This window comes from Mauremys reevesii, linkage group 9 (genome assembly GCF_016161935.1).
Source record: "Mauremys reevesii isolate NIE-2019 linkage group 9, ASM1616193v1, whole genome shotgun sequence".
Lineage (NCBI taxonomy): Eukaryota > Metazoa > Chordata > Testudines > Geoemydidae > Mauremys > Mauremys reevesii.
Window position 1 is genome coordinate 92,203,111 of NC_052631.1, and position 22,378 is coordinate 92,225,488.

Below are 22,378 nucleotides of genomic sequence, written 5' to 3' on the forward strand. Positions count from 1 at the left end.
TTTTCAAATGAAGACTTGACTTAGTTCGATAGTCATGGTAGTACAGTCAAGCTAAAATTTCATGGGAAGATATCTTAAGTTTGAGCACCAGAGAGGACATTAAGACTCTAGTAATGGAAAAAGTAGATGCTTCAAAGGAAGTTCTTTTCAGAACCTAATATTGTAAAGTATTAACTAAGCTAGCAAACTGAAACAAAAAGAGGGTGGCTTAAAACAAGACCTGAGAAACACCTGGTGAAAATGGGGAAAGATTATTTCTTCACTTTTCAAGTGTTAAGGATAAATGGCATTTGTGTGGCTTTTTCCTGTCTACTTTTCATAAAGCACTCTTGCGGTTTCAGTCTTCCAAGTTCCTGGACTTAGAGAAGATAAATACATTCATCCTGCTTTTTATCCCCTGTGATCTATAGATGAAGTTGGGGTGTGTAGAGTGTGTGTGTGTGTGCGCATGTGCAGGTAGCTGTTTAACTCAACAAATACACTGGTGACCCAGGGTTTTCCAAAGGTCCTCTTAAGAATCTTCTTGGTACACCCAGAATCCACATAAACATCTATGATGTGAAGAGTTAAAGGCAGTGTTCTAGCTGTGTTGGTCCCAGGGTGTTAGAGAGACAAGGTGGGTGAGATAATATTATTAATGGGTTTTTTTAATAGATACCTTTAGTAGACTCTGTGGCATCAACTTTAAGTAGCTTTTACAATCACTTAGGAAGTATTAAGTATCAGAGGGGTAGCCGTGTTAGTCTGGATCTGTAAAAGCAGCAAAGAATCCTGTGGCACCTTATAGACTAACAGACGTTATGGAGCATGCATGCATCCGACGAAGTGGGTATTCACCCACGAAAGCTCATGCTCCATAACATCTGTTAGTCTATAAGGTGCCACAGACTGCTGCTTTGCTGCTTTTAGGAAGTATTGAGGACAGAGTGATAGCAGTTCTATGAAAACTAGTTGCTACCAGTAATAAAGGTAACACATACTTAGCGCAAAACATGACTCATGTTTTGTGCTAATTCCCTTCTGAAAAGAAACTACATTGGAGAGAACCCGTGGCTTGCCTTCAGGGCTTTCTCCAAACAAGCATGCCTCTTTTGTAACTACTTAAATGCCGGAGGATGGCACTTCTGCAAAACTGTCTTATTGATACAACATCATGGGAGTGCATGGTAAAATACAGCTTCAAAAACACCAGACCCTGCCTAAGGAACTTAGTCTTTTTGTTGGTTCTGTACAGCACAAGACTTAACATGCTGTCGTTAGTGCTTTTATTAAACCCCATGGAACTCTGGCCAAAAATGAAGTGCATGGGGCAATCACTTTACGCTTTCCTCCTGCATCATGTCTGTGATTGTTCATGTGGACAAGGAGTAATCTTCCCTCATTTCAAGATGTATGTTGCCCTTTGAGAATGGTGGATGTGTTAAATATATACATCATCACTCTTGTGTCTTGAAGATGTCTGGTTTCTTTGACAGAGCTTCTCAGAAAGGAGCTTCGCTGCCATGTGACTGGATATCTACTTAATGCCTATTCATGCTAATATCTATCAAGGGCTTTGCATGCAGCCTTTTAAAAAGACTGTGTAAAAGACTAATGTGGCCCAAACAGACTTGCCTGAGCATGGGCTTAAGCAAAGTAATGTTTTAGGCAATGTTCTTAAGACTGGTGATAAACAGAGTAGCAGTCATTAACAGATCACCCTTAGTTTGGAATCTACTTATATCTGTAGCCAGATGTGTTAAGAGAAGATAGTGAAGAATGTTTAACATGAACTTACAGGGATATTATGACGATATGATTATAGCATAACTATGATGTATTTTATACAAGATGGGTCATGTAAGATGTCATTAGAAAGGTTGTAATTTACTCAAAATTACTAAAATTAAGTGGCAGGTGAGGATGAAAGTGAAATAAGGTGTAGAGGAGAAATAAGGAGAACTGTTTGCTGTTCGATCACTCTACATGTAACGTAACAACAAAACATGGAATTTGTGCATTTTCTAGTTCTTGAAATGAAGCATCCCAACAATGTGCTTGGGTTCTGACCTGAAGGGATTTTCATTAGGATTGAAAAGAGAACTTTGGTTCTTCAGTACCTGCACCTCAAACATTGTTCACCTAGATCACTGAACAGCCATCAGAGAGTAGCTACTTTTGATCACTGCTGACCTCTTGAACCAGTGTCCTAGGGATAGGAGCATCTCTTTATTAATCTGTTTAGCCTGCCAGTCCCCTCCATGGCATATTTTTCTTAAAATCCCAGTAGAAGGAGACTTGGTTAGCTTAATTGAACACGCTCTTGTTCTCCATGGTGTGTGCTGTGCTTGAAAGTTCTCCCTCCCCTTTGCCCCTTGGGTATAGTTTTGAGTTTTAGGCCCAGGGCCTCATACCACAATTGTTCAAGGTGTGGTGGTGATCCAGCATGATTCATTATGTGCCCTGGGGTATATTGAAAGTTCCTGTTCTATTTTTTCTCCATGCTTGGGCTTGGAAGTTCTAAGCCGGTGGATTCCAATATTTTTGTCTGAAGCTGTCCCTCTGTAATAATTGCCTTATGGTACCTCATAAATCCTTGCTCTGTGCCATGACAATTGGAGTACGTAATCTGTGGTGCTGCCATTCTCTCTTCTTGTGTTCTTTGTCTGACTTTGTCTCCTGTTTCTCACTGTTTCTACTTCATTACCTTTCCTGAGTCTTCTGATCTCTTCTCTCTCCCTACTCTCCAGTGCGAGATCCCTTGCTGTGTTTTCTGTTATCTGACTTCCAACTGCTGTATTTCCTGTGTCTCAGCCCCTGACAGTGCTGGCCTTCTCTTCTCTTCCTAATTACCCTGCTTGCCGGGGACAGTGAATGTCTGGCCGGTAGCAGAGGGTAGAAATGCAAAGGAAGTGGTGCATGGAGCTGTGGTGATTCAATGCAGTTCAGTGAAACTGTTGGCAAGGCAACAGAAGAAGCAGTGTCTTCTGCCAAGAAGGGGATGGCAATGTATCACTGTTTGTTCTTTGGGGAAGCAGTAGCAGGAAAGTAAATGGGAAGTGAAGCTAAGATATTAAAATGCAGTTCTTTTTCTAAAAAATAAATAAATATGTATCTTAATAGTTCTCACCCCTGTGTGCAGTCAGTCCTGTCTGCTGACTTGGGGGACGACTCTGCAAGTGTTAGCGCTTTACAGCAGTACATGGAAGGAACTAGATTCTGTTCCTCCTACTGCATCACTAACAGAATAATTTGAGTTCGGTCAGCTATCTGTCCATGCCTACTAAAGATCCTATGGGCACAATCTGACCCGTAGAAACTTTTTATTACAGGTGGTGATGCTTGGGAAGGAAAGAAACCAGTTTGACTCTTATTCCAGGCTCAGCTTCTGGGTCTGACAATTGGAAAATATACTTGTAAATGGAGCAAGCATATTTCATATGGAATTGCTGCTAACCTGAACATGGACCCTGTAATGCAATATCTGGAATCACACTTGGAGCAAGACAGACTGAAACAAGGAGGGAAAAACATGTACAGAAATAGCTTACTCACTAACTCCAAGGCCTTGGCTATCCTACGATTTTTACCTCATAATTTCCCACCATGTGTATCACTGTTGTGACCCCTCCAGAGGGAGTAACAGTGGGAATCCTAGTGTAGAGATTACCAGGATTTTGCCTACTGTCATCTGGGGCTTCTCCAAAGGTCAGCTTTGTGTAAGTGAACTTTCAGCTCATTTTTTGTTGAAACCTAAATAAATGGTAAGTTGGAGAAGTGCAGCTTCATGATATTTGAAACTAAAATCTCACATATTCTGATTTGATTCTAAATTATTGTAGGCATGCATGGAACAGAGTATTGCAGACAGCACTTCTGGGAAGATGTTGGTGCAGGGCAGTAATGCAGCCACATTGAGGGAGAATTGGAGCAGGTGGGGGGAATAGATTTCAGCCGAGGAAATGATGATGGTAAAAACAGGTGGGGCTGAAATTAGATACTGTCGCTGACACAAGAATATGCAAACTGTCTTCCTGTCCACTAAGAGGTTATGGATGGAAGCTTTTTTATGTACTGCCAGACAAAGAACAAAAGCCCTCTTGGATGGACTTGCACTTGTGTAATGTAAAATATTTTGACTCTTCTCTCCTTCACAGAATCTCTGTTGCCACAAAACTTTCCAACCTCTAATGTAGGCTTATCTTCTAGACGTGCAATAAACGACTATATTTTTTTCCCATTGATTATCAAACTTATCTTTTGAGGTAGCATTCTTATTTAGAGGTTCAAACATTCCTGTACGTTTAAGTAATGTTTATTTTTAATCATTTCACTTTAAGAGGCTTGCATTATTTAATTACTGTACACACATTGAGAGGGCCAGATAAATTCTGTTTTGTTTGCATCAGTCCTATGTCTAGAAATTAATGGTACATCAATTTGTTAATTACCGTTTTAAAAACACACACAATGCAAAAATAGCCAAATCAGATATAATATCCTACCTAATACCTTCCAGTATCTAAAATGCCAAGGATTTAATGGAGTCTGATGTCATATTTATTTAGGAACTTTGTAAGCATTGTATCTTATCAACAAATAAACTTCAGTTTTAATTATACTAATTTCAAGATGATGGTACCTTTCTGTGGCAGGCTGAACATGGTTTCAAAGTATAATATTATTGGCTGGTAATTGCTGACCTCTGTAACTTATATTGGCCTTCAAAAGCAAACATGTGATTGGGGAAAGATTGAAACAGAGCAAGACTGAAGTACATAAAATGAGTTCAGTTAGCTTTAAAGGAGTCTTTAATAGACTTGAGAGAACCAGAATGTTAAGTGGTTTTCCTGTCAGGGTACATTAATAGCTGTGGACATTCCTTAAGTGTTAAGAGTAATATGTCTTGAAGATCTGCAGAGAAAGTCCGATGTGATCATTTTTTCAACTTCCTTCTTCAGTGCTCAGATCATGACTCTGCTGGCCTTGAATGACAGGTCATCTGACTTTGTGAGTGCTATACCTGAAGGGGCCTGAGCAGACACTGGTGAAAAATAACCAACAAATGTGTCAAGGAAAGAATGCTAGCCAAGCAGGAGTGTCGCTTTCATGAAGCGCAAAAGTCAAGAGGCACAGTTTCTGGGGTATCCTGTATTAACAAACTAGGACTAAAAAGGATCTGAGAGTCTAAACTTGGATCAATATATGAAAAAGAAGGTGGTGAGGTTAAAACCTCTAATGCCAATAGTAAAACTTGTACTGAAGGGATTAATTGCAACCAGCAAAAACAGCATACCATCTCTTAAGTTAATAGAGGAAGCAGTAGTCAGCAAGAAGACTAGCTGTGTCCTGTTCAGACTTGTTATGCAGCATGGTTTTTAGAAACAAGCAGTAAAGGAAACTAAACTCTAAAAGAGTAAAGGATTGAAATCAGTGGTAAGTATTGTGATTAGTATATCTGAAAGTAGCCTGTTTAACACTATTTGTGAATGGTAAACAAGCAATCCTTTGCTCCTTTTGAAAGAGAGCAGAATCATAGAAATGTAGGGCTAGAAGGGACCTCGAGATGCCATCTGGTCAACCCTGCAGGCTGAGGCAGGACCAAGTATAATTATACCATCCTTGACTGGTGTTAGACTAAGCTGTTACTAAAAACCTCGAATGACAGGGATTCCACAACCTTCTGTGAAAGCCTGTTCAGTAACTAGTTATCTTTATAGTCTTTACTAATATCTAACCTAAATCTCCCTTGCTTCAGAGTAAGCTGGTTACTACTTGTCCTACCTTGAGTGAACTTGGAGAACAATTGATTGCCATCCTCTTTATATATATATATATCTTAGAACTGGAAGGGACCTTGAAAGGTCATCAAGCTCTGCCTTCACTAGCAGGACCAAGTACTGCCCTGACAGGTTTTGGGGGGTTGTTGTTTTTTTGCACCCCTAAATGGCCCCCTATGGCCCCCTCAAGGATTGAACTTACAACCCTGGGTTTAGTAGGCCAATGCTCAAACCACTGAGCTATCCCTCCCTCCGCTAATTAATATCTAGCCTTAACATATTGAAGACTATCAGGTCCCCCCTCAATCCTCTTTCTCAAGACTAAACATATCCAGTTTTTTAACCTTTCCTCATAGGTCAGGTTTTCTAAACCTTTTATCATTTTTGTTGCTCTCATTTGGACACTCTCCACTTTGTCCACATATTTCCTAAATTGTGGTGCCCAAAACGGCACAGTATTCCAGCTGAGGCCTCATCAAGGCCAAGCCTTACTTTCCATGTCTTATATATGACAGTCCTGTTAATACACACCAAAATGATACTGGTCTTCATAGCCAAATTGTGATCCACTATACCTTGGAGATCCTTTTCAGCACTACCACTGCCTAGTCAGTTATTCCCCATTTTTATAGTTATTCCTTTTTTTTAATTAAGTGTAGTACTTAGCACTTGTCTTTATTTCATCTTGCTGATTTCATACAATTTCTCCAATTTGTAAAGATTATTTAGAATTCTTATCCTGTCCTCCAAAGTGCTAGCAGTGCCTCCCAGCTTTCAGCCGCAGATTTTATAAACATATTCTCCACTCCATTATCTAAGGTTTCAGAGTGGCAGCCGTGTTAGTCTGTATCCACAAGAAGAACAGGAGTACACCTTTACCCCGGTATAATGCGACCCGATATAGCACAAATTCGGATATAATGCGGTAAAACAGTGCTCCGGTGGGGCGGGGCTGCGCACTCCAGTGATCAATGGAAGTTTGATATAACGCGGTTTCACCTATAACACGGTAAGATTTTTGGCTCCCAAGGACAGCATTATATCGAGGTAGAGGTGTACTTGTGGCACCTTAGAGACTAACAAACATCTGATGAAGTGGGCTGTAGCCCACAAAAGCTTATGCTCAAATAAATGTGTTGGTCTCTATGGTGCCACAAATACTCCTGTTTTTTTCCCATTATCTAAGATACTAATGAAAATGTAGAATGGTACTGGACACAAGACAGATGCCCATAGGACCTCACCAGATCTGTCCTCCCAATCTGATAGCAAACAATTGATAACTACTCTTCAAGTACGGTCTTTCAACCAGTTATGCACCCACGTTAAGAATACCATAAAGACTGTCTATGGTGGAAAATGGAGTTGTCTGTCAGTGTCAAATGTGGCTACCCTCATCTGCCTCAGCCATGGCTTGGTGTGGTTTCTTTGCATGGCTCTGTGCTCAGACCAGACACAGCTGATTCAGAAAGAACACAACTGGATCCAGAACTCTGAAGTTCATCTCTGCACCAAGTAAAAGCCACTTGTGAAAGTTTTCACTGTCTTGAGCTTGTAACTTATTGTGTCCACAAATAGCTGTCATATAAATAGTAATTAAAATGTCTGAGCCAAGTACAGTATAAGGTGGCTTCTCCACAGCATGGGTGAGCCAAAGAGTTGCAGCTTCAATAGGTTATTAGCTCTCTGTTACAATGCAGTGCCTTGTGTTCGGGGAGTTTTCAGACTCTTGGAATGCACTGGTACTGCCCAAGGTGTGGTTATGGTGGTTTAGCTGTACTGAAGCAGTTATGTCTAACACTGTTGCTCTTTGGATTTACTAAACAGTTGCAATGACAAATGATGAAATAAAAAATGTAATGAAGTCGGTTACTGTAAGTATTTACTAACCTAGTGGTCTTTCTTGCCAACTGCATTGCATTGTTGGCTCATACCTTGCAAATCCTACATAGCCTAACAGGTTGATAACATTGCATTTTGAACATGACAGCAAGCAAATATTGTTTGACTGTAGTCAGAGACTTGGGAAGCCATTCCATGAATGCATCTTTCAGTTGAACCTGCATATTGTCTAGGGGCTGTAGGATGTAGAGAAACTGACTGTGACAAAGCAAACTAAGAGTTGTCTCTGGCTGAAGAGCTCCTGGAGGAGTATGCCAGAGGGGATTAAAGAGAATTCAGTTACTGTACTGATTTATTAGAAAACAAAAGTGATTTTGTTATTTGTAGTGAAATTTAATTGCATCTCTGAAGAGGTACACGGGAAACAATTTCACTTATTTCTGTGAGTCCAGGATAATATTTAGGTTGGATGAAAGCTTGATCCAGTAACTGAAGTATATACAGCATATCACAGTACAATGTCAGGAAGAAATATTGGTGGTGGTGAACTTAATCTCATTTGAACAGAATAAATAGTATATTTTACAAAGCCAAAACTACTAACAGTTACTGAATAAGGTTAGTGAAGAGCTTTCAGAAAGGAGTATTGAACAGGCTCCATGAACTTGGTTTCCCCAGAGGATTTTTTTTTATGCTGTTCACTAGACAGGAAAGGCAATGCTTTAACTTTGTAAATTTCACTGAAGAAAAGGCAATGAGCTGTCTGTAGAACATCCTGTCTTCAGATTTTGAAATCTCCAGCTAAAATACTACACTAACAATGCAGTAAAGGCTGACATTTTAAACATCATTAAATGTTAGGCCCTGGCTCTTCATGTCAAGCTATAGTAACATTTATATTAACCTACCATTGAGGGACAAGATATTTTTGTTAATTGTGAGATTCATCTCACAAGTGATCACTTATAATTCAGTTTAATCAAATCTGAGAAATAGAACTGGAGACTATGGAAAATCACAGAACATGACGTATCCCCCTTCTGTCTCTTCTGAATGCTTAGCTTTCAGTCAATGTTTTCAGCCCTTGTGGAAATAACTTTCCCTGCCTACTGTAAATCAATGTATTGGTGGGCTGTGAAGGTAACCTTGCAGAATAATCTCTTGACAAACAAGGGTGGTGGTGGCGGCAGCAGCAACAGCAAATATGTATAATATATGTGCCGGCCAAGTTAGGAGTTGGCGTGTCAGTTTTGTTTGCACCCATTGAAATCTTGTAGGTTTAACATGCAGGACTTAAATGCTTTATACTGTGTATGCCTTGGAAGAATTCTTCCTACAGAATGCTGACTCAAAAACAAAAAAATCCCTCACCAAGCCAATTCGGTTGCACTTTGAGTGCTCACTGGATATCCTTTGTGCAGCTTCTGAAACAAGAGCTGAAGCACTTTTTAGACTTTGCAGTGTCTTCCTAGAGAGAATTTGGAATTAAATAAGGGGACAAAATCTATAGCTCTGGGCTTGATACAGAAATTACTGAATGAGGTTCTATGGCTTTTGTGCAGGAGATTTGACTAGATCATAATAATCCCTTCTGGCATTTATAATCTATGAATCTATAAGGCACAGAGGAAGAAGGATATCAAGGGAATTAGTTAAATTTGCTGGAGTTTTTGAATCTGTATTGAGGGGTGTGGGGCTCTGTCTAGGGTCCTAGTTGAGGAAAAATCTAGATAAAGATGCAGCCAGAAGCATTTTAATTCCATTGTATTTTCCTTTCATTTTTACACATCTCTTCTGTTGGCTGTGACACCTGACCCTTTATTGTGGCAGCCATTCTTGTTTTACTGGAAAGTATTTCTTCTGGTAGAATGACTGTCCAGTCTCCAACTCTGGCTTTTCTTTACACTTCTGTTCAGTCTGTACCCCTATTTCAAAACACAGAAATTGTCAGAGTGAAACCAACTTGTACTCAGAGTTTGCTACCTTACTTCTGGCAAAGGAGGTTGTTAACCTATAGTACACTTCACACAATTAATACTATATCATTGTTGGAGGGGGTTGCTTCCTGTCCCAGATAGTGACCAATTTCTAGCCGAGGTCATCCAGCCGATGTTCAAACTCTTATGTTCTCACTCTGTGTCCTTCATGTGCTGCATGAAGTGGCTTAAAATGAGATGGTGACTCCTGCACTCTGAGCAGGTACTACATCTAAGACTGGGTAGGCAACCTATGGCACGCATGCCAAAGGTGACACGCGAGCTGATTTTCAGTGGCACTCAGACTGCCCAGGTCCTGGCCACCGGTCCGGAGGGATCTGCATTTTAATTTTAAATGAAGCTTCTTAAACATTTTAAAAACCTTATTTACTTTACATACAATAATAGTTTAGTTATATATTATAGACTTACAGAAAGAGACCTTCTAAAAACATTAAAATGTATTACTGGCACGCAAAACCTTAAATTAGAGTGAATAAATGAAGACTCGGCACACCACTTCTGAAAGATTGCCGACCCCTGATCTAAGATATGCTATACTTTAACTAGGGTTGTGGTTGATTATCCATCACTGGAAGCGTTATGTGATCTAGACTGTCTTTTTATAAGAGATGCTGTAGTTCAAACAAGAATTAATTCAGAGAAGCCCTGTGGGCTGTGTTATGCAGGAGGTCAGAACAGATAATCACAGTGGTCATTCTGGCTTTATAATCTATAGAGCAGGACTATCAATATTTGGATGCCTTTGCTTGGTGGGGAGACTAGGACTTCTGTCAGCTCACTGCTGATATATCAGTGCTTTAATGTCTGACATTTTTCTTGCTGCTGCTATTAGTGGCAGTGCCCTAATTAGAAAAGTTACCTGAGTGCTACATGTCATGCAGTCATTCTGTACTGTTCCCTTTCTCTTCTTCCTTTCTTGTGCTTGCAAGAAATGATTAATGCATGGGAAGAATGGTGGAGGTGGGGTTAATATTTAAGCAGTTTGGTGTAACACCCCTGCAGTTGCAAGGGCACTGTTGTGCTACAGAGAAGTATAATAAAATCTTCTCCTTTCCACACACCTAGTGTGGAGGATTTCACTAGCAACTGAACATTGAATAGTCCTGATACTCTCTTTGAGTGTTTCGCTTCTGAGGGAAACTAACTTGACATATGTTTCCTTTTTTAAAGGTTCTGGGTAATGCAGCTTGCTCTTGAGACCACCTGCTAGCCTTTGGTTTTTGTTTTGCTTTTTTTAAAAAAAAACTGCATCTCTCCATTAAATATTTTCTGTCCCTGATGCATAAAGACTTGTAGTATCGGGGAACCAGACTATGCAAAGTGCCATTTACTGCACAAAGTTAACTGAAAATGGGGTGGTTTTTCCCTTATCTTTCAATTATAGACATCTTAGGTGGCATGTGAACAGGGAAATACTTTTCAGAAAGTGGTTTGCTTTAAAACCTGGACACTATTCTAGGAGCGTGGTTCTTGCCATACTTCCAGATTGTTGCACATTTTGATCTGTTTCCTTGTTGCATCACCAACATCATAGCTTTTATTTGATGGCATTCACATCTGAAATGGTGTCATTGTCTCACCTTAGTCTGACTAAACTAGGAAAACTGAAATGTTTCCCATTCCTCAGGCTCTCATCCTTATTCTAAACAGGATGAGTGGGCATTATGAAGAGTTCCTTCATTAAGCAGCTTCTGCCTCAGAAGATGTTTGAATTGGAGGCAAGTGTGTGCTGAGGTGAGATAATGTATGGCATTCTGAGTAACTTGGATACCTTGCCGAAAAAGCTTCCTGTTTTGCTGGTCACTAGGAGATTCATGACCTATGGAATTTAAGTTTCTGTGTCTGTTTACCACAGTAGATTTGAACACAAGATAAATCAGCGACGCTTACAAGATGGTGCCTGTTTCTCCTGTAATGCTGGATACCTTCCTTTCTGCTAAAACTAACATTACAGGCTGGTTCTAGATTGCCTGATGTGGTTTATTCTAGTTTTCATCAACAAGAATCCAGTATGGCGCTTCTTATTTTGCCCTGGCAAGAATATATACGAGTAGCATTTGGGACTAATGTTATGACTTGCATTTTAGACCTGTGAGATAATATAACAAACTCTTTTTGCATGCCTGGACAGCCAGGTGTGGTGATATGATAGGGAATTGCTAATAGGTTAAACTGACTGTGCTGTGTAATATATGATGTCTCTTTCTTTGAAGTGCAGAAAATGTTGGTTTGGCCTCTAGTGCTGTCTGGTTACACTATTGGATTTTAATCCAATAAAGATCAACCATATAAGAGACTAAAGTAATCTGTCAAAATCAGGGCTTTGGAGCGAAGCACAGAGCTGGAGTACGGAGCAGCTCCGGAGCAGTGGAGCGGCAGGTTTTTGCCTGGAGCGGAGCCGGAGCACAGCTCCAAAGCCCTGGTCAAAATCAGGGCTTTTCTGGCTTGGGAAAACAGCACATTGCAGGTAGGGTGACCAGATGTCCTGATTTTATAGGGACAATCCCAATATTTGGGGCTTTTTTTAATATGGGCTCCTGTTTCTTCCCTCCACCCCTCCATCCCCTGTCCTGATTTTTCACACTTGCTATCTGGTCACCCTACATGCAGGGCACCTGCATTAGGAGCTGCACTGGTCAAGCTACATCAGCTAGATAAAGGGTAGTCAGTTTTTTTGGTCAAGGTCCACATTTCTTGGTCAAGGTATATTCAGGGTCCAGACTCTGGAGAAAATAATTTTGAAAGAATCAGTAATGATAATAAGTAAATAAAAGATTTTGGGGTCTGTTCAAAAGCATCTCGTGGTCCAGCTTTGGCCCGGGGCCTGCCTATTGAGTATCCTGGCTTGGACTACATTTCAGACTTAGTGATTTCAAGAATAAGATTTAACAAGGTCACTACACGCTCGGGGTGAGGACTAGCACTTCTTTGGCTAAGACCTTCTATATTGTGCACATGTGCTGTGCTGACATCCTTGTTTACATTTTGGTGTTTTTCCATTCTGTAGTGCTCCTAACAGATTGGTTACCTGTGTTGACGTCTTGTACGCTAGGGACGAGGATGAGACCATCACACTTTTGACCTCACAAAGAGATGTCATACAGTGACTTAGCAGTCAGAGGTTCTGCCTAAATGATAGCAAAGATCTCAAACTGCACTGACAACTGTGTTGACTTTTCCATTTGCATGTGACACAACTTAGTTCTAGAATGAAAAAAAAATATTTTGTTCATTTCCTTACCTTGCCTTCAGTGCAGCAGAGAATTGCATACACGCAGCTTGGGTGGTGGAAAAAGATTGGCTGGAGGGTTGGGGTAACAGCTTCATGATTGAGAGTTTCATTGGCATACTTGCACTGAGTGAAGTGATGGATGGTTGTCTTGGTAGCTTATATAGGTTTCCTGTGTAGCTACATTCTCTGAATTTCTCTAATTTAATTTTAGGGAACCTATATTTCTAGATTAGAAGTCCCTCTTTCTGCCAGAAATCATGCTACAGTACTTAGTCTACTGTTGCAAAACAGTTGCTGGCTCAAATAAATAAATTCTTGAAAACATTACAGTCCACTTCTAAGGGCTCTCAGAGCTGTGACAGTTGAGTCATTTGATTGGTCCTCTTCCAAACTGGCTGCATTTAATTCACTTCACAAAAAGGAGACCTTTTATTATTAAATTCTTTACATTCTGGGGTTCTTGGCTTGTTTGAACTCCAAGACACTCCCACTACAGGATTAAAAGCTTCTTTCAGGCATTAGCTATTAGTATTCTGGTAGTGCCTGAAACATTGTACATGTACAGGAAGATGACTTTCCTAAATATCTCTAAGCTAATAGTTTCTCTGAAGATTTTTACTAAAGTGTGGTACTTGAGACTTGAACTGTGCAAATGCTTAACTTATTAGTTCTGTTGCTGTATATATATTCAAGTATTTAAAAGGAGTTGAGACTCAAGCTGACATTAGTAGGGGAGAGTTTCATACCACTTTAGCATTTTAATCAATATATATTAAAGATGAAAGCTACATCAAAAATATTTTGACATTGAGGATTCCATCAAATATCTGACTTTTCACCATATGAAGTGGGTTCAAGGCCACGAAAGCTTATGCCCAAATAAATTTGTTAATCTCTAAGGTGCCACAAGGACTCCTCATTGTTTTTGCTGATATAGACTAACATGGCTACCACTCTGAAACTTTTTCCCTTTGAGGATGCAGAAGCAATAGTTTAGTGAAGCACTTACAAATAAGTTGCTGTCACTTTGTAGTGTGTTAGCCATGTGGTGCAAGGAAAAGGGCTCTTCTGACACTGATTACTGGAACCAGTAATTGTCAGGAGTAGAGATGGCTATAAGATGACAATTCCATTTGTGAAGTATTTCAAAACTTTGTCTTCATTTCATTGGAATAAAACCCAAAAATTTCAAATTTCTCCAAATAAAAACTTTTAAAAGCTGCATTTTGGGTAAATCAAAGTGTTTTGATTTATATTATCAAAATACTTCGTGCAGTGGTGGTGTAGCCAAGCTGGCCCCAGGATATTAGAGACACAAGGTGGGTGAGGTAATATCTTTCATTGGACCACATTCTGTTGGTGAGAGACACAAGCTTTTGGGCTTACACAAAGCTCTTCAAGACCTGAAGAAGAGCTCTGTGTAAGTTCAAAAGCTTGTCTCTCAGCAACAGAAGTTGGTCCAATGAAAGATATTACCTCACCCACCTTGTGTCTCTATCAAAATACTAGAAGTCAAAACAAAGTAGCTTCACAAAGTCAACATGTTTTAATTTCAAAATGCCTCCCTCTTAAAGGACTCATTAACTGCCAGTTAATTATTCACCAAGTTCTTTAATTTTAATGTCACAGATAAGAGACTTCAGTATCATCCCCTGAGTATTCAGATGCATTTCGCAATGTTATCCATGAGTATTGCATATCAGGAAGTGTCAGCCAAATGTTAGCCTTTTCATTTCTCCTAAAAAATGTTGAATTGGATGGGTGACTTTGTCCTGGGAAGCAGTGACTCTGAAAAAGATTTGAGGGTGGTGGCAAAAAATCACCTGAACGTGAACTCTCAGTGTAATGCTGTGTTAAATGGGGCCAATGAAATCTTTGGATGCATAAACAAGGAAATCTTGACTAGTAGTAGTGCTGTTGTTTTACTTTTGTGTTTGACACTGGTGTGGCCGCTGCTGGAATATTGTATCCAGTTCTGCTGTCATCAGTTCTAAAAGAATTGTTGGTCAGAGAGGGTGCAGAGAAGAGTCCCGAGAATGATTAAAGGATTAGAAAACATGCCTTATAGTGATTTGAGTTTCTTGGGTTAGCCTTTGGCAAATTGTTCCAATTGTCATGGTGGATTCTCCATTGCTGGCAATTTTTAAATCAAGATTGGTTGCTTTTCTAAAAGATGTGCTCTAGGAATTATTTTGGGGAAGTTTTATGGCCTGTCAGGTTCCATCTGGCCTTAGAATCTATGTTCTCCTCATTCTATTAGGAACACATACTAACGCTAATAATTCCATGAATAGCCTTAGAAATACAAGGTATGATAGTTGTTCAGTGACTGTTAGTACATGTTTTCCAATTTAATTACTGCATTTAAGAAACTCATTAAGATCTAGAAAAGTTACTAACTACTTATGCTGCTATAAAAAATAGTGTGCAACTCTGAAGTAGGAATGTTGATTAGCCATTCCTGAGCGGTTAATAGGAGGGTATCTTCCCTCTCCCTCTCCCCCCCCATGTTGAAAAACTTCATATATAAGCAGTGCTGCGATTTGTATGCATTAATGAACGCATGAAGAGTAAGAAACATAGGTTTTTCTGAAAGGAAAACTGAAGTGAATGTTTCAGATAGCAAATATTTGCTGGAGAATACATTGACTTTTCAAGTAATTGGGGAAACATTCATCTCTTGATGACAATTCTGCAGGAGTTAAATTTTTCTAATACTTGTCATTAAGCTACATTCAGTTGTGTTACATCATGTACTGAAGTTAGCCATAGGAATGAATGAAGAAAGATAAATGTTATAGGGACACTGTTTAAGACCTACATGGCGGTAACTAGATCTTATTTCAGCATCCTACAGCAAAAGGAATAGACCTGAAAGTGCACCAACAAACTTGATTTTTAATTATTTACAATCATGTAAGGAAGATGTTGGACGCACATGAAGCTTCTCAGTTATGAGGAGAACAAGAAAGTCTTGTTCCCTGCTGTTAAATTGGGTGCACAGTCTGGAGGTGGTAATGTGCTGGATTCAACCTGTAGAAGCCTGCACTAGAGCCAAAGTGTGGCAGAACTTCAGCATGGAAACTTCAGCATGGAAAGTACACTGCTATAGCAACTCCCTCTTTTCTCTCGAGGGAAAATATGCCTAGCAAAGCAGAAAGTATCTCAAAGGAATAGTCATTACAAAAGCAAGACTGAGGTGAAGTTTGAACAGAATAACAATATACAGAAAAAGCTGTTTTATCCAGCACTTTACCAACTGGAAAGTTCTAGAAACTGGTATTTCCAGGTTCCAGATCCAGGCAGTGCTCACCTTGGGTCTCTCCCTGCAAGCAGCGACATGTCCCTGCTGCTCCTAGGAGGAGGAATGGCCATGGGGGCTCCGTGTGCTGCCAGTGCCATGAGCATTGGCTCCACAGCTCCCATTCGCCAGGCACCGGGGCCAATGGGAGCTGTGGGGTTGGCACCTGCGGGTCGAGGCAGTGTGCAGAGCCGCCTGGCTATGCCTTCGCCTAGGAGCAGCAGGGACATGTCGCTGCCTGTGGAGCACTGCCCAGATCCAGCACCCTGTATTCCCCAACACCTAGCCCCAAGCTCCCTCCTCCACCCAGACTCCCTCAATTGATAAGTGTAAGTCAATTTATTCCAAAGCCTCCTGTATTGACACCTCAACCTGGGACAGTCCCTCAGATTTCTCACCTAAAAAAAATGGCTAATATGTGGGAATCTCCTTCACGTTTTCTTCATTGAAGACCAATGCAAAGAATTCATTTAGCTTCTCCACAATGACCTTGTCTTCCTTGAGTGTTCCCTAAGCACCTTGGTTGTCCACAGGCCACACTGATTGTTTTGTAGGCTTCCTGCTTTTGATGTACTTAAAAAAAAAAAAAATTGCTGTTAGTTTGAGTCTTTTGCTAGCTGCTTTTCGGACTATAATTAGGCAGGCCAAAAAATACTTTACTTGCCAGTTTATTCTCCTTTCTATTTTTCTTAGTAGAATTTGACTTCCAATTTTTAAAGGATGCCTTTTTGTCTCCAACTGCTGCTTTTACTCTCTTTTGCCATGGTGGTCCTCTTACTGTTCATTTTAATTTGGAGTATACATTTAATTAGCCTCTTATGTTTTTTAAAAGTTTGCCTGCAGCTGACAGGCATTTAACTCTTGTGACTGTTCCTTTTAATTTCCATTTAATTAGCTTCCTTATTTTTGTGTAGGTCCCCTTTCTGAAGTTTAATGCTACTGTGGTCGACTTCTTTGGTATTCACATGCCCTCCCAGCCCCAAGGATGTTAAATTTAATTATATTATGGTTACTATAACTGAGCAGTTCAGCTGTTTTCACTTCTTGCTCCACTTAAGACTAAATCAGGAATTGTCTCTCCCCTTGTGGGTTTCAGGACTAGCTGTTCCAAGAAGCAGTTATTAATGGCATCTAGAAACTGTATTTCTGCATCCTGTCCTGAGATTACATGTACCCAGTCAATATGGGGATAGCTGAAATCCCCCATTATGGAGTTTTCTGTTTTTATAGCCTCTCTAATCTCCCTGAGCATTTCACAATCACCATCCTGGTAAGGTGGTCAGTAGTCTATTCCTACTGCTATATTCGTATTATTCAAGCATAGAATTTCTGTCCATAGAGATTCTAAGGTAGTTTGATTAATTTAAAATTTTTACTATGTTAGTCTATGCTTTCTTTCACATATAGTGCTGCTCCCCCACCAGCACAATTTATTCCGTCATTCCTATATATTGTGTACCCTGTTGTGTCCAATTGATTGTCGTCATGCCATCAAGTTTCTGTCATGGCTGTTATATCAATATCCTCATTTAATATCAGGCAGTCAAATTCACCCATCTTGGTATTTAGACTTCTAGCATTTGCATACAGCACTTATAAAATTTGTCACTTTTTGGTTGTCTGCCTTCATGTAATGTAATTGAATGGGGACTCTTTTTTTCATTTGACTGTTTTTCTTCAGTTCCTACCTGTACTTTATCAATTTTTATCCTCTCCTTTTGTCTAGGATATAGAGAATCCCAGTTAATAGATCGGCCCCTATGGGATATCTGTGATCAAACCACGAGACTAAAGCAAATAAGGATAGAAAATAACTCTGAACAGCTTTCTGACTTGATTTGTTATTGGCACGACCTGATATTACTCATTTTCTCTGCAATTGAACTTATGAAAGCAACAATCATTCTCTCTTTTTTTTTTTAGGGACTTGACCTGTACTTAATTACTATATCTACTTGTAATACTTAATTAAAACTTGCAGTATATTAGACACTGAGTCAGTTTGGGGTGACTTAATATGTAACCAACCTTGGTGCATAGTTCTCATCCTAGAACATTTTTTGAATAAAAAATCAGTTTCGCCACACAGGAGATGCTAGCTAGACCCAATGCTGAATATATTTAGTAGTTTGGAGCAAAAGCAGTATATAAGTTTGTAGTGCAGTGAGTGCCTTGACTACAGAGAAAGCACCTTTTATTAAATTTTTATCATAAGAAAATTAGAATCAGCAAAGTTTGGGTAAGGTTCATTAAATGGTAGTCTCCTACAACTGTAGTAAAAGTGTGTGATCAGAAGACTGACTAAATATGGACCTTCTTAACCACTCCTGCTCCCTGTGTGCATTCTGAGTCATATCTACTTAATTTACTGACACAAATGTGTAAATAATAGCACCGCAGCTCTGCCAACACAGCTCTGCCATGAGACTCTTATCTAGGTGGTGTTTAAAGTAAATTTTTACCTGGATTTATTCGTAGTGTGGAGGAGAGGACTGATTGGGTACAGTTTAAGATGACTTGCTGCTTGTCCCACATTTGCTTCACTCCTCCTTTTAGGAATTCATTTACATTATAAAAAAGACAACCATTCAGGTACTTCTGGCTGTTCTTGGCATTCCTTGTCACTTGCAGTGAAGGAGATTGTGTTCTGGCTCATACCTACTAACCAGACTTGTAGAAAAGGAACTTGGACCATTACATCAGAACCGGACGTTAATTGACTTGTTGTGATGGGTAAACGAGGAAACACAGCCTGACATTAAAATTCCAGGTTGATTCTGCAACACTGATTCTTCTACATGTCTTGTAGAACACTTGATATGGTAGTCACTGGCTACATCTACACTGTGACCTAGACATATGATTAACTCTGCTGGTGTACACACATCAGTGCTAGCTCTCATCAAGCTACTGTGAGTATGAATAGCAGTGTAGCCATGGTAGCTTGGGTAGCAGCAACAGAGGCATGCCAAGTACATACCCGCTGGTTTCCAGGGGCTCTGTACTCTGCATGGCTCAGCCATGCCTCCGCTACCGCACTATGCTGTTCATACTCTCACTAGCTCAATAAGAGCTAGCACCAGTATGTGTATACCAGTGACGGAGTCACACCATAGTTCATGGTGTAGACGTAGCCCAGGGGTCGGCAACCTTTCAGAAGTGGTGTTCTGAGTCTTCATTTATTCACCTCTAATTTAAGGTTTCATGTGCTGGTAATACATTTTAGAAGGTCTCTTTCTAAAAGTCTGTAATATATCACTAAACTATTGTATGTAAAATAAATAAGGTTTTTAAAATGTTTAAGAAGCTTCATTTAAAATTAAATTAAAATGTAGAGCCCTTCGGACCGGTGGCCAGGACCCCCGCAGTGTGAGTGCCACTGAAAATCAGCTCGCGTGCCACCTTTGGCACGCGTGCCATAGGTTGCCTAGTCCTGACGTAGCCATTGAGACAAACTTGGAAACCCATTGCAACAATTACCTTTCAAGGAGACCTGGGTGGAGTCATACTTCATGCTAAATTGGCTTCTATATTTTAACAAGAAAGTATTTCTCTTCTTCTCTCTATTTTGTGTCTGAATAAATCTTATTTGGTAGTATTGCCAAATTTAGGAGGGAGATGTAAGAAAAGTGGAACAAGGAAATCAGCAAGCTCTTAGAATGGCACTTTCTGAAATGCCGTGTTCATGATAGAGATTTTAAGCCACTACATACATTCATACATACAGATACAAACTTCAGTCCTTCAGAACTAGGTACCTATCATAGTGACTCCCTGGGATATAAACCAAGATTTCTTAGTGATGTGGTTCCAAGGTACATATCAAAATGCACACTTCCATAGTACACAGCGTTGCTCCAGGTATATAACAGTAATTAAAACATTCCATGTCAGAAAGGTGCCTTGTGTAATGATTATTTGAAGTGACTTGTTTACCTAGTTTGTGGGTAACAAGTGGATATCTTGAAATGCTAACCTATCTATGAAGATAACATATAAAATGTAACACTAAACAACTGCTAGCTAACAGATTAAGTGTAGAAACGGTCAGTTGGAGACTGTCATTCTACTCTTTTTAGTATTTGAGCTAAAGCAACATAAAAACCACTGTTGAAAGAATTGCCTCAATCACTTCTGCTATACAATAATTTGAAACTGAAAACAGCTTCCTCTTCTCTTTACAGGGGCAGGCGACATTGTTGCAATTATGATCAGCAATCTGAAAGGCCTGGACATCCTACGTCGGATTGAGAAGGGCCTTCAAGTGACTATGGTTATTGAAGTAGGGAAAAAGCATGCACCCTGGATGAATCATTATTCAATCTTCTTTGTCTCAGTGTCGTTTTTCATTGTCACAGCAGCAACTGTGGGCTACTTCATTTTTTATTCTGCTCGAAGATTCAGGGTTGCAAGAGCTCAGAACAGGAGAGAGGTTAGTTTCTCCCATATATTTGACGCTTGCTTATTTATGTTGTACATGGCGTATTGTATTGGGAGATGGTGGTGGTTGTAGCTCTACCTGCAGGATCTGTTCATTGGCCTAGGGAATTCTGGGGCTACAGCCGTCATGCAAAATGAAAAGGCTTGTACCCTAGGTCCTGGCTCTATTTGGGCTTGAACCGTCCATGCTTGTGGGGTCTTAGAGCCTGTGTCCAAGTCCAACAGACGTGTAGATGGAAGGGGAGTTTTGGGGCTTCCACTGCAGTGCAGGCATAACCTTGGAAGCTATGCATTGTGATAATTTTCTACATTACTTTCACAGAAACAAAGCTCCCTCATCATAAAGGTCCTATTGCAGTTAACATGAAACTCAATAGCAGTGATTTTCAGACCTGGGGGCACAACACTATTATTTCCTAGTTGGTTATGCTATCGTTGACCTCTCCAGCTGAACCAGTGCTGGCTCCTTTCCCTTCAAATGTTTGTGAAATCTTGAGATTTGGTTTTTTTTAATAGCTTATCAGGAGTATGGAATTCTATCTGAATTCATGCAAGTGGTGAAGTATTTATTTTAACCCATGACCATCTAATATGCTATTAGAATGCAGACCCCAGCGTATCAAAAGCTTCTAGTTCTAATAGGTTGGCTTCCCAGTGAACATAAGACCAACTGTCCTCTGCTTCAGTTGTGGAAAAATAGACTAAATTTACTTAGTTCATATTCTGTTAATACAGTGTTAATAGGCGTCAGTTTTCCCACCACTGGAAGCAACTGACCATTCATATTAAAATTCATAGATGTAGTGCATGTACTTTCCAGTTGTTCTTGCATTATTACTGTGACACTTATGTATACAGTAGAACCTTTCCAACTTGCACAAAAATTATAGCTTTTTCACTACCTCAGATTTAGTAATAGATGCGATAGTTACTCTACAAAATGACACTACAGGCTATTTCATGAAGCTTATACTAATTGTGTGCTATAAACGAGCAAAGTACAATTGATGTGTATGTTTGTTTTCATTTGTTTGCAAAATCCAGTAACTTGTAATGAACCTCCCCCATCACTAATGCATACTAGTAATGGTCTACTGTAGTAGTAGTCTTGCTGCTGTTCCAGGAGTATGCCAGAAGATATAGTGACACTTGAAACAGCAGAAAACGTTCTTTCCTTAAAAATTTCATGAATTAAGAAGGCTCTAAAAGCTTAGTCTTGCAGGTTCTACAGTGTGCTCCTTGGAGAGGATTATAAAACACTGAATGGACAAATGCAGAAGTTATTTTAAATGCATTGCTTAAGCACTTTTTTGCTTCTTTAGGAGGGACTTCCCAGTCTGAGGATGTTTTGTGTCTTTAAAATGCCAGATGTTCCCCAAACTCTCTTCCATGGAATTACAAAAAGCCAATTTTTATTATCTGGAACACTTAACAAATATCTGCTCCAACTGCTTGTTTTGTACAGCAGCTATAATAAACATTATTCCTAGAGCTGTGACCTAATAATAATGCTGATATTAGATCAGGTGATAAAACTTTCGGCTATTAGCATTTCCTGTCTCCTAGTTTTGTGATAAGACACAACACAGACGTTCAAGAGTCTTCCAAGCCAGGTGCACACACGAGTTTCCTATTTTAGGATTTTTAGCAAAGAAGGAAATTGCTTTAGAAATTTAACATTAATAAGACACTCAGCAGAGGAAATTACTGAATTTCAACTTTTGGTGTCAAAAGCATGTTCTCACATTATAATTGTAATCTTAGATTTTAAAGCCCCAGCAGGGACTTGCATGGAAACTTGTTG

At 39.7% G+C, this 22,378-nt stretch overlaps 1 protein-coding gene across 2 annotated transcripts in view; it reads left to right on the plus strand.

The window, feature by feature from the left end:
- The window catches only part of RNF128 (ring finger protein 128), a 67,697-nt gene that overhangs the window by 27,174 nt on the left and 18,145 nt on the right, over positions 1–22,378 (plus strand). For both annotated transcript variants that reach the window (XM_039489914.1, XM_039489913.1), the window contains exon 2: positions 20,319–20,566. In XM_039489914.1, the coding sequence (XP_039345848.1) occupies positions 20,319–20,566 (248 nt within the window). The remainder of the gene's footprint in view (positions 1–20,318; positions 20,567–22,378) is intronic.